The sequence below is a fragment of the Myotis lucifugus genome, unplaced genomic scaffold (genome assembly GCF_000147115.1).
Source record: "Myotis lucifugus unplaced genomic scaffold, Myoluc2.0 scaffold_4, whole genome shotgun sequence".
NCBI lineage: Eukaryota > Metazoa > Chordata > Mammalia > Chiroptera > Vespertilionidae > Myotis > Myotis lucifugus.
Genome location: NW_005871052.1, coordinates 8,423,109 through 8,440,377, shown reverse-complemented (window position 1 = coordinate 8,440,377; position 17,269 = coordinate 8,423,109). Strand labels below are relative to the sequence as shown.

Here is a 17,269-nt window from a genome sequence, read left to right as displayed (position 1 = left end):
AATAAAGATCAGAGTGGCAATAAATGGCATAGAGACTAAAGAAACAATACAAACATCAGTGAAACCAAGAGCAGGTTCTTTGAAAAGATAAGTAAATTTACAAACCTTTTAAGCAGACTCTTCAATGAAAAAGGAATTAGACCCAAATGAATAAAATCAGAAATGAAAGATACAAAGTAACAATTGACACTACAGAAATACAAAAGATTGTAAAACAATACTATGATCAACTTTTATGCCAACAAATTGGATAACCTAGGCAAAAAAGGATAAGTTCCTAGAAACATACAATCTTCCAAAAGTGAATCAAGGAGAATCAGAAAATCTGAATATACCAATTACAACTAATTAAATCGAAGCAGTAATCAGAAAATTCCCAGCAAACAAAAGTACTGTACTGATGGATTCACAGGTGAATTTTACCTAACATTCTAAGATAAACTAACATTTATTCTTCTCAAACTATTCCAAAGAAATTCAAGAGGAGGGAAGACTTCTAAGCTCATTTTTACGAGGCCAGAATTATCCTATTTCCAAAACCAGATATGGGCACTACAATGAAAGAAAAGTATAGGCCAATTTCCCTGATGAACATAGATGCTAAAATCCTCAATTAAATATTAGCAAACCAGATCCAGCAATATGTTGAAAAAGATCATACACCATGACTGCATGAGATTTATTCTGGGGATGCAAGTTTGGTACAATATTCACAAATCAATAAACGTAACATATTACATGGTCAAAATGAAAGATTAAAATAACATAATCTTATCAATAGATGCAGAAAAAACATTTGTGAAAATCATATATATATATATATATATATATATATATATATATATATCCTTAATATGCAAATAGAACAAACAGTGGAACAACTGAACAACCAAACAACTGGTCGATATGATGTGTGCTGACCACTAGGTGACACGCGTGGAACAAGGCGGGTGTCAGCATCAGGCAGCAGAGCATGGAACATGATGGGCGTCAGCTGCAGCAGGATGGTGGAACAGGTGAACAGGGGCACCAGACCAAGGTGGGGTGCCGGTCGTTCTCATCGGGGCAAGCCTCTGGTGGTTATTGAAAATTCTTTGCTCCCGCACGCTGTGATCCCACCCGGTGCTCACACCTGCTGCCGGCGCTGGCCCTGCTCGCACCTGCTGCTGACACCGAAGCTGCTGCTTGCACCTGCTGCCAGCATCCAGCACCAGCCCCGATTGCTCAGTGCTGTCAGTGGGTGCGAGAGGCGGCTGCCAGCTCCTATCACCCCTCAGGCTTCTCCACCTCCCCCTGCTCCTGAGGGGCGATCAGGGCTGGAAGCCACCTCTCTCACTCGCTGCCGGTGACAGCCCCGCTCACACCAGCTGCTGGCACCAGAGCCACAGCTTGCACCCACTGCCAGCTCTGGCCCCACTTGCACCTGCAGCCGGTGCCCGACACCAGTCCCGATTGCTTGATGCCGTCAGTGAGTGCAAGTGGTGGCTGCTGGCCCCAATCACCCCTGAGGGCTTCTCCACCTCCCCCTGCTCCTGAGGGGCGATTGGGGAATCAGCCACCACTCTCACCCGCTGCTGGTGTGGCCCCAATCGCTCCACGCTGTCAGCAGGTGTGAGCAGGGCCGGCACACCGTCAGTGCGTGGGAGCATCAGCAGCGGGAGTGGGGCTGCCAGCAGACAGGGGACCAGGAGCCGCGGCAGGAGGGGCCAGATGGGGAAGCAGAGGATAGACCAAGACCTGACCCTGTGCCCACCGCAGCCTCATGGCCCACAGTTCCTTTCAGGTGCATGAATTTATGCACTAGGCCCCTAGTTTATGATAAAAACTCTCAGCAAAATGAGAATGGAGTGATCATACCTCAAAATAGCAAAGCCCATATATGATAAACAGGCAGCCAGTATACTCAATGGGCAAAAACTAAAAGTGTTTCCCTTAAGATCAAGAACAAGACAGGGATATTTGATTTCAACATTGTTATTTAACACAGTGCTAGAAGTCCTTGACACAGTGATGAAACATGAAGAAAAAAATAAAAAGCATTCAATTTGGGGAGCAGGAAGTAAAACTGACATTATTCGCAAATGACATGGTATTGTATATAGAAAACCTAAAGGACTCCATCTAATAAATTCTTGATATAATAAATGAATTTGGAAAAGTAGGAAACAAAATTAATATTCAGAAATCAGTGGCATTTTTATACTAGTATGCCAATAATGGACTATCAAAAAGAGAAATTAAGAAACAAATGCCATTTATTATTGCAACAAAAAAGATAAAGAATCTAGGATTAAATTTAACAAAGGAGGTCAAAGACATGTACTTGGAAAATTATAAGATACTAAGTAAGGAAATGAGGAAAATACAAATAAAGGGAAGCATATTGCATGTTCAAGGATAGGAAAAAATTATCATTGAAATGTCCATACTACCCAAAGCAATTTATGGTTTCAAGGAAATTCCTATCAAAATAGCAATGGTAAGGGATCCAACATGGCATAGGGCAGGACCAGACTGAGGGTGAGTGTGTTCGAGGAAGAGTGTGTGTGTGTGTGTGTGTGTGTGTGTGTGTGTGTGTGTGAGTGTACGTGGGCATCTGTCTGTCAGTGCACAAAATCCTCCTGGTGGAGGAGCTGCCAGTTGCCACTGCTTGCTGCTCAGCCAAGCACTTCTCTCCTCTTAAGATTGGAGAGCATGCCATGTTGGTGGATCCACAGGGTCTTCTTCAGGAGGAGGCTACAAGGAGTGGCCATGACCTAGTGCCACACAGCCAGAGAGGCACACCCAGCCCCACCTCTGGGACCCAATGTCTCCAGACACCTGGGCCTGATGTCATGACCAGGTGTACCTGAACCAGTGCTCCCAGACAACTGACCCCACTGCCTTGACACATGGCACACCTGACCTGCCCTGCCACCTTGATGAGTGTGGGACCACATGCACAGACCTGCTGACCAAACCTGGCACACCTGAGCCTGCAACCCTGGAAAACTAGCCCCACTGCCTTAATGTGACCCCACACAGCCCTGCTAACCTGACCCAGCACCCATGGTGCATGGACCTGCCATTGAGGCCCAGTGTGCCTGAATTGGCACTCCTGGACAACTGGCCTTGTCACCTTGAACCTCGCCTCACAGCAATGACCCAAGCCTCTGGACACATGGACTTGGCTCTGCAACAAGACACACTTAACCTGGCACCCCCAGGAGACTAGACCCTGTTGCAAAGCAATACTTCCAAATGCACAGACCAGCCACCGCAACCTGGCCCACCTCACTCAGTGCCCTGCACTATGAAACCACTAGAATGGGGATACAAAGAAATAGCGCCCAAATGAAAGAAAATCAGGAATCACCAGATAGGGAACTAAATTAAATGAGGGAAGCAATTTGTCAAATAAAGAATTCAAAGAAATGGTTATAACTGTGCTCAAATAACTTAATGAGGACTACAAGGAACTTAGTGAGAACTACAGCATCATGAACAAAGAGGTAGAAACCATGAATAAGAATAATCTGAAATGAACAATGATATACCTAAAATACGCTGGGAAGAATCAACAGTAGATTGGAAGAAGCTGAAGACCAAATCAGTGAATTAGAAGACAAGGTAGGAAAAAAAAGAAAAGAAAAAAGCACCCAATAAGAGTAGCAATTGGGAAAAAAATGTAAACAGCCTGAGAAGAGTTTAAGAGAACTATGGGACAACATGAAACATAACAACATCATCATCATAGGCATAAAAACAGAACAATATGAGCAAGCAATAGAAAATCTGTTTGTAGAAATAATGACAGAACACTTCTCTAGCCTGGTGAAGAGAAAAGCCACAGAAGTCGAAGAAACACAGAGAGTTCAAAATGAGATGAATGCAAAAAGACCCACTTCAAGACACATCATAATTGAAATGGCAAATGTTAAAAACAAAGAAGAAATCTTAAAGGCAGCAAGAGAGAGAAAGTAAGTTAATTCCAAGGGACCTCCCATTAGACTGACAGCTGATTTCTCAATAGAAACACGTCAGGCCAGAAAGGAGTGGCATGAAGTATACAAAATAATGAAAAGCAAGGGATGCAATCCAAGAGTATTCTGTCCAGCAAGGCTATGATTAAAATTTGAAGGAAATATAAAGAGCTTTGCAGACACAAAAATAAAGACTAAAAGAGTTTATTACCACCAAACAAGCACTGCAAGAAATGCTAAAGGGACTGTTGTAAGAAGAAGAAATAGAAAGAGAGGGAGGGACACAAGCATAAAGAATGAAAATGTTCATAAGTTTATAATGGTCTTTATTATCCATGAATGAGTGAGATCATGTGGTATTTTTCCTTCATTGACTGGCTTATTTCACTTAGCATAATGCTCTCCAGTTCCATCCATGCCGTTGCAAATGATAAGAGTTCCTTCTTTTTTATAGCAGTATAGTATTCCATCGTGTAGATATACCACAGGGTTGGGGGGCAGGAGGGAGGGGGGTAAGAGATCAACCGAAGGACTTGTATGCATGCATATAAGCATAACCAATGGACATAAGACACTGGGGGTAGGGGAGGCCAGGGGATTGTCAAGGGCTGGGGAAAAAAGGAGACATATGTAATACTTTTCGTAATACTTTAAGCAATAAAACAATAAAAAAGAAGAAGAAAAATGGCACCAAACAAGTACCTATCAATAATAACCTTAAATCTGAAGGGTGTCAATGTTGCAATCAAAGGATATAGAGTAGCTGAATGGATAAGAACTCATGACCCATATTTATGCTGTCTGCAAGAGACCCACCTCAGAACAAAAAAATCACACAGAATGAAAGTGAAAGGATGAAAAAAATTTCCAGGCAAATGGAAATGAAAAAAAGAAAAAGCTAAGTTAGGAATACTCAGACCTGACAAAATAGATTTTAAAATGAAGGCCATAAGAAGAGACAATGAATACCAATTCATAATAATAAAGGGATCAGTACAACAAGAGGATATAATCCTAGGAAACATATGGACCCAATAAAGGAGCACACAAATATATGTTTTAAAAAACATTCTGGAGAACTTTAAGGGAGAGATTGACAGCAATAAAATCATAATAGGGGACTTTAATACCCCACTGAAATCACTGGATAGATGTTCTAGACAAAAAAGATCAGCAAGAAAGCAGAGTCCCTAAAGGACAAACTAGATCAAATGGATTTAATTGACATTTATAGAACATTTTACCCAAAAGCTACAGAATATACATTCTTCTCAAGGGCACATGGGACAGTCTCAAAAATAGACCACATGTCAGGACACAAACTAAGTCTCTGTGAATTCAAGAAGAATGAAATTATATCAAGCATCTTCTTGGATCACAATGGCATGAAACTAGAAATTAATTATAGCAAAACAAAACACTAAAAACAATACAAACACATGGAGGATAAATAGCATTTTCTTAAACAAGGAAATGGTTACCAATGAGATTATGGAAGAAATAAGAAAAACTTCCTGGAAACAAATGAAAATTAACATACAACACCATAAAATATATGGGACATAGTGAAAAGAATCCTGAGAGGGAAGTTCATAGAACTACAGGCCTGCTTCAAGAAACAAGAAAAATTACTAGTAAACTATCTAACCCTACAAATAAGAAATTAGAAAGAGAAAAACAAGAAAAGCCCACAGTAAGTAGGAAGAAAACAATAAAGATCAAAGCATAAATAAATGACAAAGTCTAAAAAAAAAAATCACAAAGGTCAGTGAAACCAAGGGCTAGTTCTTTGAAAAGATAAACAATATTGAGGAACCTTTAACCAAACTCATCAAGAAACAGAGAGGACCCAAATAAATAAAATCAGAAATGAAAGGGGATGAAGTAACAACTGATACTACAGAAAGAAAAAGGATTGTAAGAAAATATGAAGAACAACTATATGTCAACAAGCTGGACAACCTGGACAAAATGGACAAATTCCCAGTAAAATACAATCTTCTAACACTTAACCAGGAAGAATCAGAAAACCTGAATTGGCTGATAAAAAATGATGAAATTGAAGCAGTTATTAAAAACAAACAAGAAAAAACTCCCAGCAAACAAAAGCCCTGGTCTGGACCACTGCACATGGCAATTTTACCAAACAATTAAGGGAAAACTAATACATGTCCTCTTCAAACTATTTTTTTTAAATCAAAGAATAAGAAACACTTCTGAGCTCTTTTTATGATGCCAGAATAACCCTAATTCCAAAACTAGATAAAGACAGTACAAAGAAAGGGAATTACAGGCCAGTATACCTGATCAACATAGATGCTAAAATCCTCAAAAAAATATTACCAAATCAGATCCAGCAATGTATTAAAAAGATCATACACCATGGCCAAGTGGACTTTATTCCAGGATGCAAGGCTGGAACAATATTTGCAAATCAACAAATGTGATACATCACATAAACAAATTGAAAGACAAAAAACATGTAATCATATCAATAGACAGAGAAAAAGCATTTGAGAACAACATAAACTGATGAACAAAAATAGATCCAGAGACAGAGAAGCATTGAACAGACCATCAAACCTCAGATGGAAGGCAGGTGAGGGTGGGGTGAGGGGTTAAGAGATCAACCAAAGGACTTGTATGCATGCATATAAGCATAACCAATGGACATAGACACTAGCGGGGTGAGGGCATGTGCTGAGGGTGGGAGTGGCCCGGGAGAGATCAATGGGGGAAAAAGGAGATATATGTAATACTTTAAACCAGGGGTCCTCAAACTATGGCCCGCGGGCCACATGCGGCCCGCCGGGTGTTTTTGCCGCGGCTGCCTGTTGCTTAGCAGCCGACTAGTTTTTTTTTTAAACTATAGTCTGGCCCTCCAACGGTCTGAGGGACAGTGAACTGGCCCCCTGTTTAAAAAGTTTGAGGACCCCTGCTTTAAACAATAAAGAATTAAAAAGAAAAAAAGAAAAAGCATCCGACAAAATCCTACACACATTTTTGATAAAAAGTCTCAGCAAATTAGGAATACAGGGATCATACCTTAACACAATAAAGGCCAAACCTACGTCGAAAATCATACTCAATGGGCAAAAACTAAAACCATTTCCTCTAAAAATAGGAACAAGACAGGGATGTCCACTTTCACCACTCTATTTCAACATAGTAGTAGAAGTGCTCGCCACAGTGATAAGAAGAAAACATGAAAGGCATCCAAATTGGAACAGAGGAAGTAAAACTCTCATTATTCTTGGATGACATGATATTGTACATAGAAAACCCTAAAAATTCCATCGAAAAACTACTAGATTTAAAAAATGAATTTGGCAATGTAGCAGGATACAAAATTAACACCCAGAAATCTATGGCATTTTTATACACCAATAATGAACTCTCAGAAAGAGAAACTAAGCAAACTCCCTTTTAGCATTGCAACAAAAACATTAAGATACTTATGAATAAACTTAATCACAGAGGTAAAAGACTTGTACTTCAGAAACTACAGGACTTTGAAAAAAGAGATAGAGGAAGATATAAGCAAGTGAAAGAATATACTATGTTCATGGATTTGTAGACTCAACATCATTAAAATGTCCATACTACCCAAAGCAATCTATAGGTTCAGTGTAATCTCTATTAAAATACCAATGGCATATTTCACAGATGTAGAACAAATACTCCAAAAATTTATGTATAACCAAAAATGTCCCTGAGTAGATGTAGCAATCTTGAGAAAGAAGAACAAAATTAGAGGGATCACAATACTGGATATCTAGCTATACTACAAAGCCACTAGTTACATCAGCCTGGTATGGGCACAAGAACAGGCATATAGATCAATGGAGCCAAACAGAGACCTCAGAAATCAACCCAAACCATTATTCTCAATTAATATTTGACAAAGGATGCAAGCATATACAATGGAGTCAAGACAGTTGCTTCAATAAATGTTGGGAGAATTGGACAGACATGCAAAACAATGAAACTAGACCACCAGCCTACACCAGACAAGAGAATGAACTCCAAATGGATAAGACTTAAATGTCAGTAATGAAACCATAAAAATCCTAGAAGAAAAAATAGGCAACAAAAACTCATACGTCTCTCATAGCAATGTTTGTGGATATATCTCTTAGTGCAAGCAAAACTAAGGGGAAAATAAACAAATGGGACTACATCAAAATAAAAAGCTTCTGTACAGCAAAATAAACCGCCAACAAAATGAAAAGAGAACCCACTACTTGGCAGAATATATTTGCCAATGATACATCTGATAAGGGATTAATTTCCAAAATATATAAGGAACTCATGCAACTTAAAAGGAAGACAAACAATCCAATTAAAAAATGGGCAAAGTAACTAAATAGATACTTCTCTAAAGTGGACATACAGATGGCCAAGAGATATATGAAAAAAATGCTCAAAGTTACTGATCATCAGAGAGATTCAAATGAAAATGAAAATGAGGTATCACCTCAAACCTGTCAGCATGGCTACCATCAACAAATCAACAAACAACAAGTGCTGGCAAGGATGTGGAGAAAGAACTATTGTACACTGCTGGTGGGAATACAGCCATTATGGAAAATGGTATGGATTTTCCTCAAAAAATTTATTATGGATCCACCATTTGACTTGGTGATCTCACTTCTAGGAATATATACTAAGTAAACCAAATAACCAATCAGAAAGAATGTTTGTACCCCTATGTTCATAGTAGCAAAATTTACAGTAGCTAAGATCTAGATACAGCCCAAGTGCCTATCAGTAAATGAGTGGATTAAAATTCTGTGGTACATTTACACCATGGAATACTATGTAGCAGTAGAAAAAAAAAGGATCTCTTACCCTTGGAGACAGCATGGAGGGACCTGAAGAGTATTACGCTAAGCAAAATAAACCAGTCAGAGAAAGACAAGTATCATATGATCTCACTCTTATGTGGAACCTAATGAACAAAAAACCTAATAAACTGATGAACAAAATAGATCTGAGACATAGAAACCCAGAACATAGTGTGGAGTCTCAGAGGGAAGGCATGGGATGGTGGGTGGGTGGGAAGAGATCAACCAAAGAACTTGTATGCATATATGTATAACCAATGGACACAGATAATAGGGTGGTGAAGGCCTGGGGTGGAGGGTGGGGGTGGGTTATAAGTCATCAATGGGGGGGGAGATGGACATATGTAATACTTTCAAAAATGAAATTTTAATTTAAAAAATAATAGATCCAGAGACGTAGAAGCATGGAACAGTCTGTCAAATGTCAGAGGGAAGGCGGTTGTTGATGGTTGGGTGAGAAGAGATCAACCAAAGAACTTTTATGCATTTATACATAATCCATGGACACAGACAGTATTTTGGTGAAGGCCTGGGGTTGGGGGTGGGGGCAGGCTAGAATGGGACAATGGGGGAGACGAGTGACATATTGAATACTACAATAATAAAGATTTAATAAAAATGTAAGTTGTTAAAGCATAAAAATCCTACTAGAAAACATGGGCCCAAAAATATCAGACATCTCATATAGCAGAATTTTCACAGATATATCACCTAAGGCAAGTGAAACAAACGGGGAAAAAACAAATGTGACTACATCAAAATAAAAATCTGTAATACGGCAGAAGAAACCAGCATCAGAATGAAAAGGGAACCCACTATATGGAAGAACATATTTGCCAATGATACATCCAATAAAGGGTTAATTTCCAAACTATATGAAATAGTCATACAACTCAACAAAAGGAAGACAAACAATCCAATTTAACAACAGGCAGAAAACCTGATTAGACACTTCTCCAAAGAGGACATTCAAATGGCCAAGAGACATATGAAAAATGCTTCAGTTCACTAATCATCATAGAGATGCAAATTAAAACAATGAGGTATAACCTTATACTTGCCAGAGTGGCTACCGTCAATAAATCAAACAGTAAATGCTAGTGATGATGTGGAGAAAAAAAAGAACCCTAGTACATTTCTTGTGGGAATGCAAACTGGAGTAGCCACTATGGAACTGGATTTCCATCAAAAAATTTAAAATGGAAATGCTATTTGACCCAGTGATCCCACTCTAGGAATGTATCCTAAGAATCCAGAAACTCTAATCAGAAAGAATATATGAATGTTTATGTTTATAGCAGTATTGCTTACATCAGCTAGGATCTGGAAATAGAACAAGTGCCTTAAAGTAGAAGAATGGATTTTAAAAATATGGTACATTTACACAATGGAATACTATGCAGCTATGAAAAAGAGGGGTCAATTACCCCTTGAGACATCATGGAGGGCCCTGGAGATGATTATGCTAAGTGAACTAAGCCAGTCAGAGAAAGACAAATATCACGTGATCTCGCTTATATGTGGAAACTGAAGAACACCATACCCTGATGAATAAAATAGAACCAGAGGCATGGAAACATGGAACAGACTGACAAATCTCAGTGGGAAGGTGTGAGGGGTGTAGAGGAGATTAACCAGAGGATTTATATGCATATATGCATTGGCCATGAATACAGAGAATAGTGTGGTGAAGGCCTGGGGCCCTGTGGGAACCAGAGAATAGATGGTGGGAGGAAAGTGGGAAAAGAGGGGGAGACATTTGTAATACTCTCAACAATAAAGATATAAAAATAGCAATTGCATAGATTTCAGATCTAGTATGAATATTTCATAAATATATATGGGACCAAAAATGACCCCAAATAGCCTCAATAATCTTGAGAAAGGAACAAAGTTTGACGTATCACATTATCTGATATCAAACTATAATACAAAGCCGTAGTAATCAAAACAGAATGGTATTGGCACAAGAATAAGTATATGGAACAATGAAACAGAATAGAGAGCACAATAATAAACCCAACAACTTTGTGGTCAATTAATATTTGCCAAAGCAGGCAAAACATACAATGGGCTAAAGACAGTCCATTCAATAAATGATATTATGAAAATTGGACAGATACATGCAAAAAAATGTATCTAAACCACTAACTTACACCATACACAAGAATAAACTCAAAATGGATTAAACACAAGTGTGTTCCAAAACTATAAAAATCCTAGAAGAAAACATATTCAGTATAATCTCAGACATTTCTCATTGAAGTTTTTTCTGCCACTATATTTCTTTGAGCAAGGGAAGTAAAGGAAAAGATAAACAAATGGGACTTTAGCAAACTACAAAGCCTTTGCACAGCAAAATAAACCATCAATAAAATGAAAGGGAACCCATTGATTGGGAGATTTGAATGATACATCTGATAAGGGGTTAATTTTCAAAAATATATAAGGATTTATACAATTCAACACCAAGAAGGCAAACAACTCAATTAAAAAATGGGCAAAGAACCTGAGTAGACTCTTCTCCAAAGAGGATATATAGATGGCCAATAGACATATGAAAAAAATGCTCAGTGTCACTAATCATCAGAGGGATGCAAATTAAAAATTAAAGCTATGATGAGGTATTACCTCACAACTGTCAGAATGGCTATCATTAAAAGCAACAAGTGATAATGAGGATGTAGAGAAAGGGAATATTCATGCCCTGTTGGTGAGAATGCAGACTAGTGCTGCCACTGGAGGAAGCACTATGAGGTTTACTAAAAAAATTAAAAATGAAATGGCCTTTTAATCAAGCAATCCTACTTCTGGGAATATATCCACAGAAACCTGAAACACTAATGCAAAAGAATATGTGAACCCCTGTGTTCATTTCAGTGTTATTTACAATACCCAAGATCTACAAACAGCTAAAGTGACTATCAGATGAATGGATAAAAAAAAAGCTGTGGTATATTTACACAATTGAATACTACTCAGTTGTAAAAAATATATAAAATAATGAAATCTTACCTTTTGGGTCAGCATAGATGGACCTGGAGAGTATTAGTCTATGCCAGTCAGAAAAAGACAAATACAATATGATCTCACTTATATGTGGAATCTAATGAACAAAATAAACTGACAAACAAAATAGAGAGGCATAGATACACGAAATAGACTGACAACTATCAAAAGAGAGGCGTGGGGGACTTGGTAAAAGAAGGTGAAGGTATTAACCAAAAACTACATTATAACCAAGACATGGAAACAATCTACGTACCTATGTGTCCTCCAAGGGTGAATAGATGAAATAAATGTGGTACGTGTGTGTGTATATGTATATAACACCTAGACACAGACAACTGTGGTGATAGCCAGAGGGAAAGGTGGGGTAGATATGTAGCTTTTGGCAAAGGGGGTGGGATACTAGTAAATGGAGATGGAAAGAGACTTTGCTTTGGGTAATGGATGCATGATGCAGTATGCAGATGATGTTCTGTTGAGTTGTACACTTGAAACCTCTATGGTTTTGTGAACCAATGTCACCCCCATAAATTCAAATTATTTTAAAAACAATGAAAATACATGACAGAGACTGGAAATAATTTGCAAAACACATATCTGGTAAAATAATTGTATCCAAAATGTAGAAAGAATTCTTAAAAATGATCAACATTAAGGAAACTTATTTATCTAAAAATAAAAGACCAATAGTGGAATGGTGGACCCTTGACATCATGCATTTGTGAAAAGTCATAGAACTATATAACACAAAGTGTCAGTCCTAATGTAAACTGTAGATTTTCATTAATAATAATGTTGGGCCTACAAAAAAACATAGGGGAAATACTGAATGGCATTGGTCTTGGCAATGAGTTTTTTAAATATGATATCAAAAACACAAGCAACAGAAACAAAAATAAACAATTGGGACTACATTAAACTACAAAGCTTTTGCAAAGCAAAAGAAACAATTAACACAATGACAATGCAACCTACAGAATAGGAAAAATGTTTGCAAACCATATATCTGATAAAGGATTGATATTCAAAATATATAAGCAACTCATCTAACTCAGTAGCAAAAACAAACAAACCCAGTAGTCCAATTAAAAAATGGACAGAGTATCTAAATATATTTTTTCCAGAGAATTCATACAGATGGCCAACAGATACATAAAATTTGCTCAACATCACTAATCAATCAGAGAAATGCAAATCATAACCACAATGAGATATCACCTCATGTATGTTATAAAAAAGACAAGAAATACAAGTGCTGGTGAGAATGTAGAGAAAAGGGAACCCTTGTTCACTGTTGATGGGGATGTAAGTTGGTGAGTTACAGTGAAAACAATATGCAAGGTCATCAAAAAATTTAAATTAGACCTGTCACATGATCCAGCAATCCCACTTCTGAGTATATATGGAAAGAAAATGAAATCAGAAACTTAAAGAGATATCTGCACCCCCTTATGTTCATTGCAGCATTATCCACAATAACCAAGAAACAGAAACAACCTACGTGTCCTCCAGTGAATGAATAGATAAAAAAATGTGGTACCTGTGTATGCATGCAAATAAATACACATATACATAGAGAAATATTATTCAGCCATAAAAAGAAAGAAACCCTGCCTTATTGAATCATAGATGGACTTTGAAGGCATTGTTCTGTGTGAAATAAGTCAGACAATAAAACAAATACTATATGATCTCACTTATATTTAGAATCTATAAAATGAAAACTTATAGAAACAGAAAATAAATTGGTGGTTGCCAGGGGCTGGGGTTTGGGGAAGTGGGAATATGTTGTTCGAAGGGAACAAACTTCCAGTTATAACACATAGTTCTTGGGATATAATGTACACTATGGTGACTATAGTTAACAATACTTGTTATATACTTGAGAGTTGCTAACAAAGTAGTTTTTAAATGTTCTTATCACAAAAAACGTAATTATGTGAGGCAGTGGATGTGCTAGCTAACCTTATTGTGGTAATCATTTCTCAATACATATGTCTATCAAATATCACGTTTCACACTTTAAACTTATACAGTGTTCTGTGTCAATTATATTTCAACAAAACTAGAAATAAAAATAAGAACAAAAACAAAACAAAAACTACTGACTTTTAGAATAAAACCAGTTCCTTCCCACTGACGGGCCAATGGCTGATGGTAGCTTAATATGATACTACCTCCAGGATAATGGGATCAAATCATCAAACACAGGCAAACAAAAAAGCTATAATGTTAAAATTTCAGACACTGACCAGCAGATGAGGAAGGTATGTGGAAGCAGCAGAGAGGTCTTCCTTGCATTCTGAATCAGATGCTGTATATCTCAGCCTATTCTATTCTGAATATAGATTAGGATTAAACTTTAAGTTTAGGCCCCTGGTTCCAAGAATTTTCCATTCAAGCAGATTTTGCTTTGATAGTTGCAAACCCTCCTAATGAAAGTTGATAAATTACTGAAGTGTTCCATTTGAAATGTCATAAATATATTCTAAGTCTTCCTTGTGTTCCATGAATCATATTTTCTGGTGGTGAGTTCGCTTTCTCCCTCTATTACCAATGTCACTTTCCTATTAAATACAGTTGCATTACTCTCAACCTGGCATAGAACACTTGCTTTTAGAAAAACATTTCCCTCCCCTAAACACCTACCCTGAAGTCACTAGTTTTTAAACAGGCTCTTTTGACACTTCCAGGGGGAATGGAGGAGGGAGAAAATGTTGCTTCACATTAAATGGATATCATTGGGTTATTGGCAGCACCAACCCTGCATAATGGATTATGGTCTCTTTTTTAAAAAAATTTATTCATTAAGTTATTACATATGTGTCCTTATCCCCACATTACCCCCCCCCCACTCATGCTCTCACCCCCCTGTTGTCTGTGTCCATTCATTAGGCCTATATGCTAGCACATAAGTCCTTTGGTTGATCTCTCCCTTTTACCCCCACCCTCCCCTACCTTCCCTCTGAGGTTTGACAGTCTGATTGATGCTTATGGTCTCTTGGAAAGAGCTCTGAACTGAGAAGTCAAAGAATGTGGATTCTAGCCCTTGCTTTGTGACATTGGGTATGGCATTTCCCTACAGGTCTCAGTGTCTTCATCTGTAAAATGGATGATGGCAACATCCCAAATTTCTCAGTAATGCTGTGTAGATGGCAAAGCATATGTTGCTGCAGTAATCACCACACCATTCCAAAATCTGTGAAGGAATGTAAATCTTCCCTTGGTGATTTTCAGTTCCAGTTCACACTCTCTAAAATGGATGCTTTGAAATGTCTGCCCATAGTGGTCAGTGGGTAATTTGAGAAGTCCCTTGCTACGTAACTTATAACTTTTCCCTTTGATCTTTCATCTACTCTAGGTGTCAACTCTGCCCGCTCAGTTCCTCCTTCCTACCCACCACCGCAGGACCCATTAAACCAGGGCCAGTACCTGGTCCCAGATGGCATCGCTCAGTCACAGGTCTTTGAGTTCACCGAACCCAAGCGCAGCCAGTCACCATTCTGGCAAAACTTCAGCAGGTTAACCCCCTTCAAAAAATAGTACCTACAGGGAGGCAGATAATTTTAAAATAAAGTAAATAAAATTATATTTATAGATGGACCTTTTTTCGGAGAAGCACTGTTGAAATTTATAAATATATATATGGACATATACACACACAGAGAGACCCTTGAGTGTACACACACACACACACACACACACACACACACAAGGACCAAAAACGTTTTCTGTTCTTTGGGGGAAGTGAAATCTATAGTTGGTAGGAAGAGGTATCAATGACTTCTAAACATTTGATCTCTTCTTAAAAGTTTTTTTTTGTTTTTCTTGCTCTATCCCCTTCCCCTTTACTTTCAGAAATTGACATTTCTATTTGTTCCTTTTCTTGTTGAGATAATCTCTTTACTCCCCTGAGTGATTCATTGACTTGTCATTATTACCATAGACGTGTTTATATTGTTTTTTTTCTTTCCCAATGATACTGATGCTGATGACTTTTTAATTTAATTTAATGTGGTGGGTTTGGGAGTTTAGAATTGTTTTTCCTTTTACTTTTTACTAGGTAAAGAGAGGGTCTTCTTTCTCCTCTCCTTCAGCTGACCATCTATCTTCAAATGTTTATGCAGCCCTATAGTTGCCCCAAACAGCCTTTTCCCTGCATCTTCTGTTCTCAGTTGTGTGAGTCTGGATGTGCTCTGTTGTGCCCTGTGACATAACTACTCAATATTCCTATTGCTTTCACTGTGTTTTAGGTATTGTAGAGGGATCAAAACCAAACATAAGCAAGGGCATGTCAGAGTATAATGATGCAGGAGAAGACTTCTGTTCAGGGAACATTCTGCATTTGGGCTATTTCTTCTCCTAGCACTGGGGTTTCCCATGTTGCAGCACTACTGAGTTTTGTATCTGGGATTTAGTTTCACAAATTATTCTGTTCTTCAAGATGCTTTGATTATGGTTTTCCTTCTAAGCCTGTCCCTCTCCTAACCTAAAAGATCTGAACTGGAAGCAAACAGGCTAAAACTCTGCCTCCTGTTGGAGGGATTCAACTGCCTCCAGTACCAAATAGATTTAAGAAAGGGCTCCCCACTGCAATCAGTTTGAGGGCCTGTTCGTCCCAGTTTCCATTTGCAGATTGTTTAGGCAGCATTGATAGGAGTCTATAAATGGATAAAGATAGAGTCTACCCTACCTTACCAAGATCATCATCTGTCTTTAAATTATTTACCTAGAGAAGATCCAATGCTGAACAGCAACTTCTTACAGGAAAAAAATGGGTAGGTATGGAAATAGACAGCCTTGGCCTAAGATATGTACCTGCAGTTCCTACCATTCAAGTTATTTGAGACTTCCCTAATTATTAGCAGATTGCATGGACAATCTCCCTTTTCTTCCCCTCTTCCTATCTTTCTTCTTTTTCCTGCTCTATTAGCACCGGAAGATTGGTGGTATTGCCATAGTTAAAGCACTCTGGCACTTGAAAAAGGCCCCATTTCCAACATTGTCCCATCTCAGGACATTTGAAGGAAGTAAGGATTCCAGGGGGATTTTTCCCTATGGAGAAAGGATCTGAGACAGAAATTCCATACTTAGGCTCATTTTGGGGCAGGATTTACACTGGGGTAATACTAACTTCTCCCATAAAGAGTTCCCTGTGGGTACAGGAGTACTTGCTTCTCCCCACATGGCCCCTTGTGTGGATAGATGTTGAACAGCAAGAAGAATGGAGTACAAAGAAGTAAGGATTGACCTTGCTATGGAGAACTCTAGTGAGGAATCTGGAGATTGTGAGTCTGTTCAGAACCCCTTGGGAGAAGACTGCGTCATGAAAGGACCTCAGCTTACTAAGCAGTAACCATGGCTGCATGGGTCCCTCAGTGTAGCTGGCTTGATTGCTGCTCTATGACTCCTGACCCAGACCAGTCCTACCCAGCCTGGGAATTTTTCTTC

The 17,269-nt window shown here is 38.4% G+C and overlaps 1 protein-coding gene across 2 annotated transcripts in view; it reads left to right on the top strand.

Moving 5' to 3' along the window:
• The window catches only part of ARHGEF9 (Cdc42 guanine nucleotide exchange factor 9), a 176,455-nt gene extending 160,923 nt beyond the window's left edge, over positions 1-15,532 (top strand). Inside the window, exon 10 of one of the 2 annotated variants that reach the window (XM_023763710.1) lies at positions 15,180-15,532. In XM_023763710.1, coding sequence (XP_023619478.1) covers positions 15,180-15,361 — 182 coding nt within the window. In that variant the 3' untranslated portion in view covers positions 15,362-15,532. The remainder of the gene's footprint in view (positions 1-15,179) is intronic. The other variant, XM_014465330.2, reaches the window with a different exon arrangement.
• Positions 15,533-17,269: the final 1,737 nt, after the last annotated feature.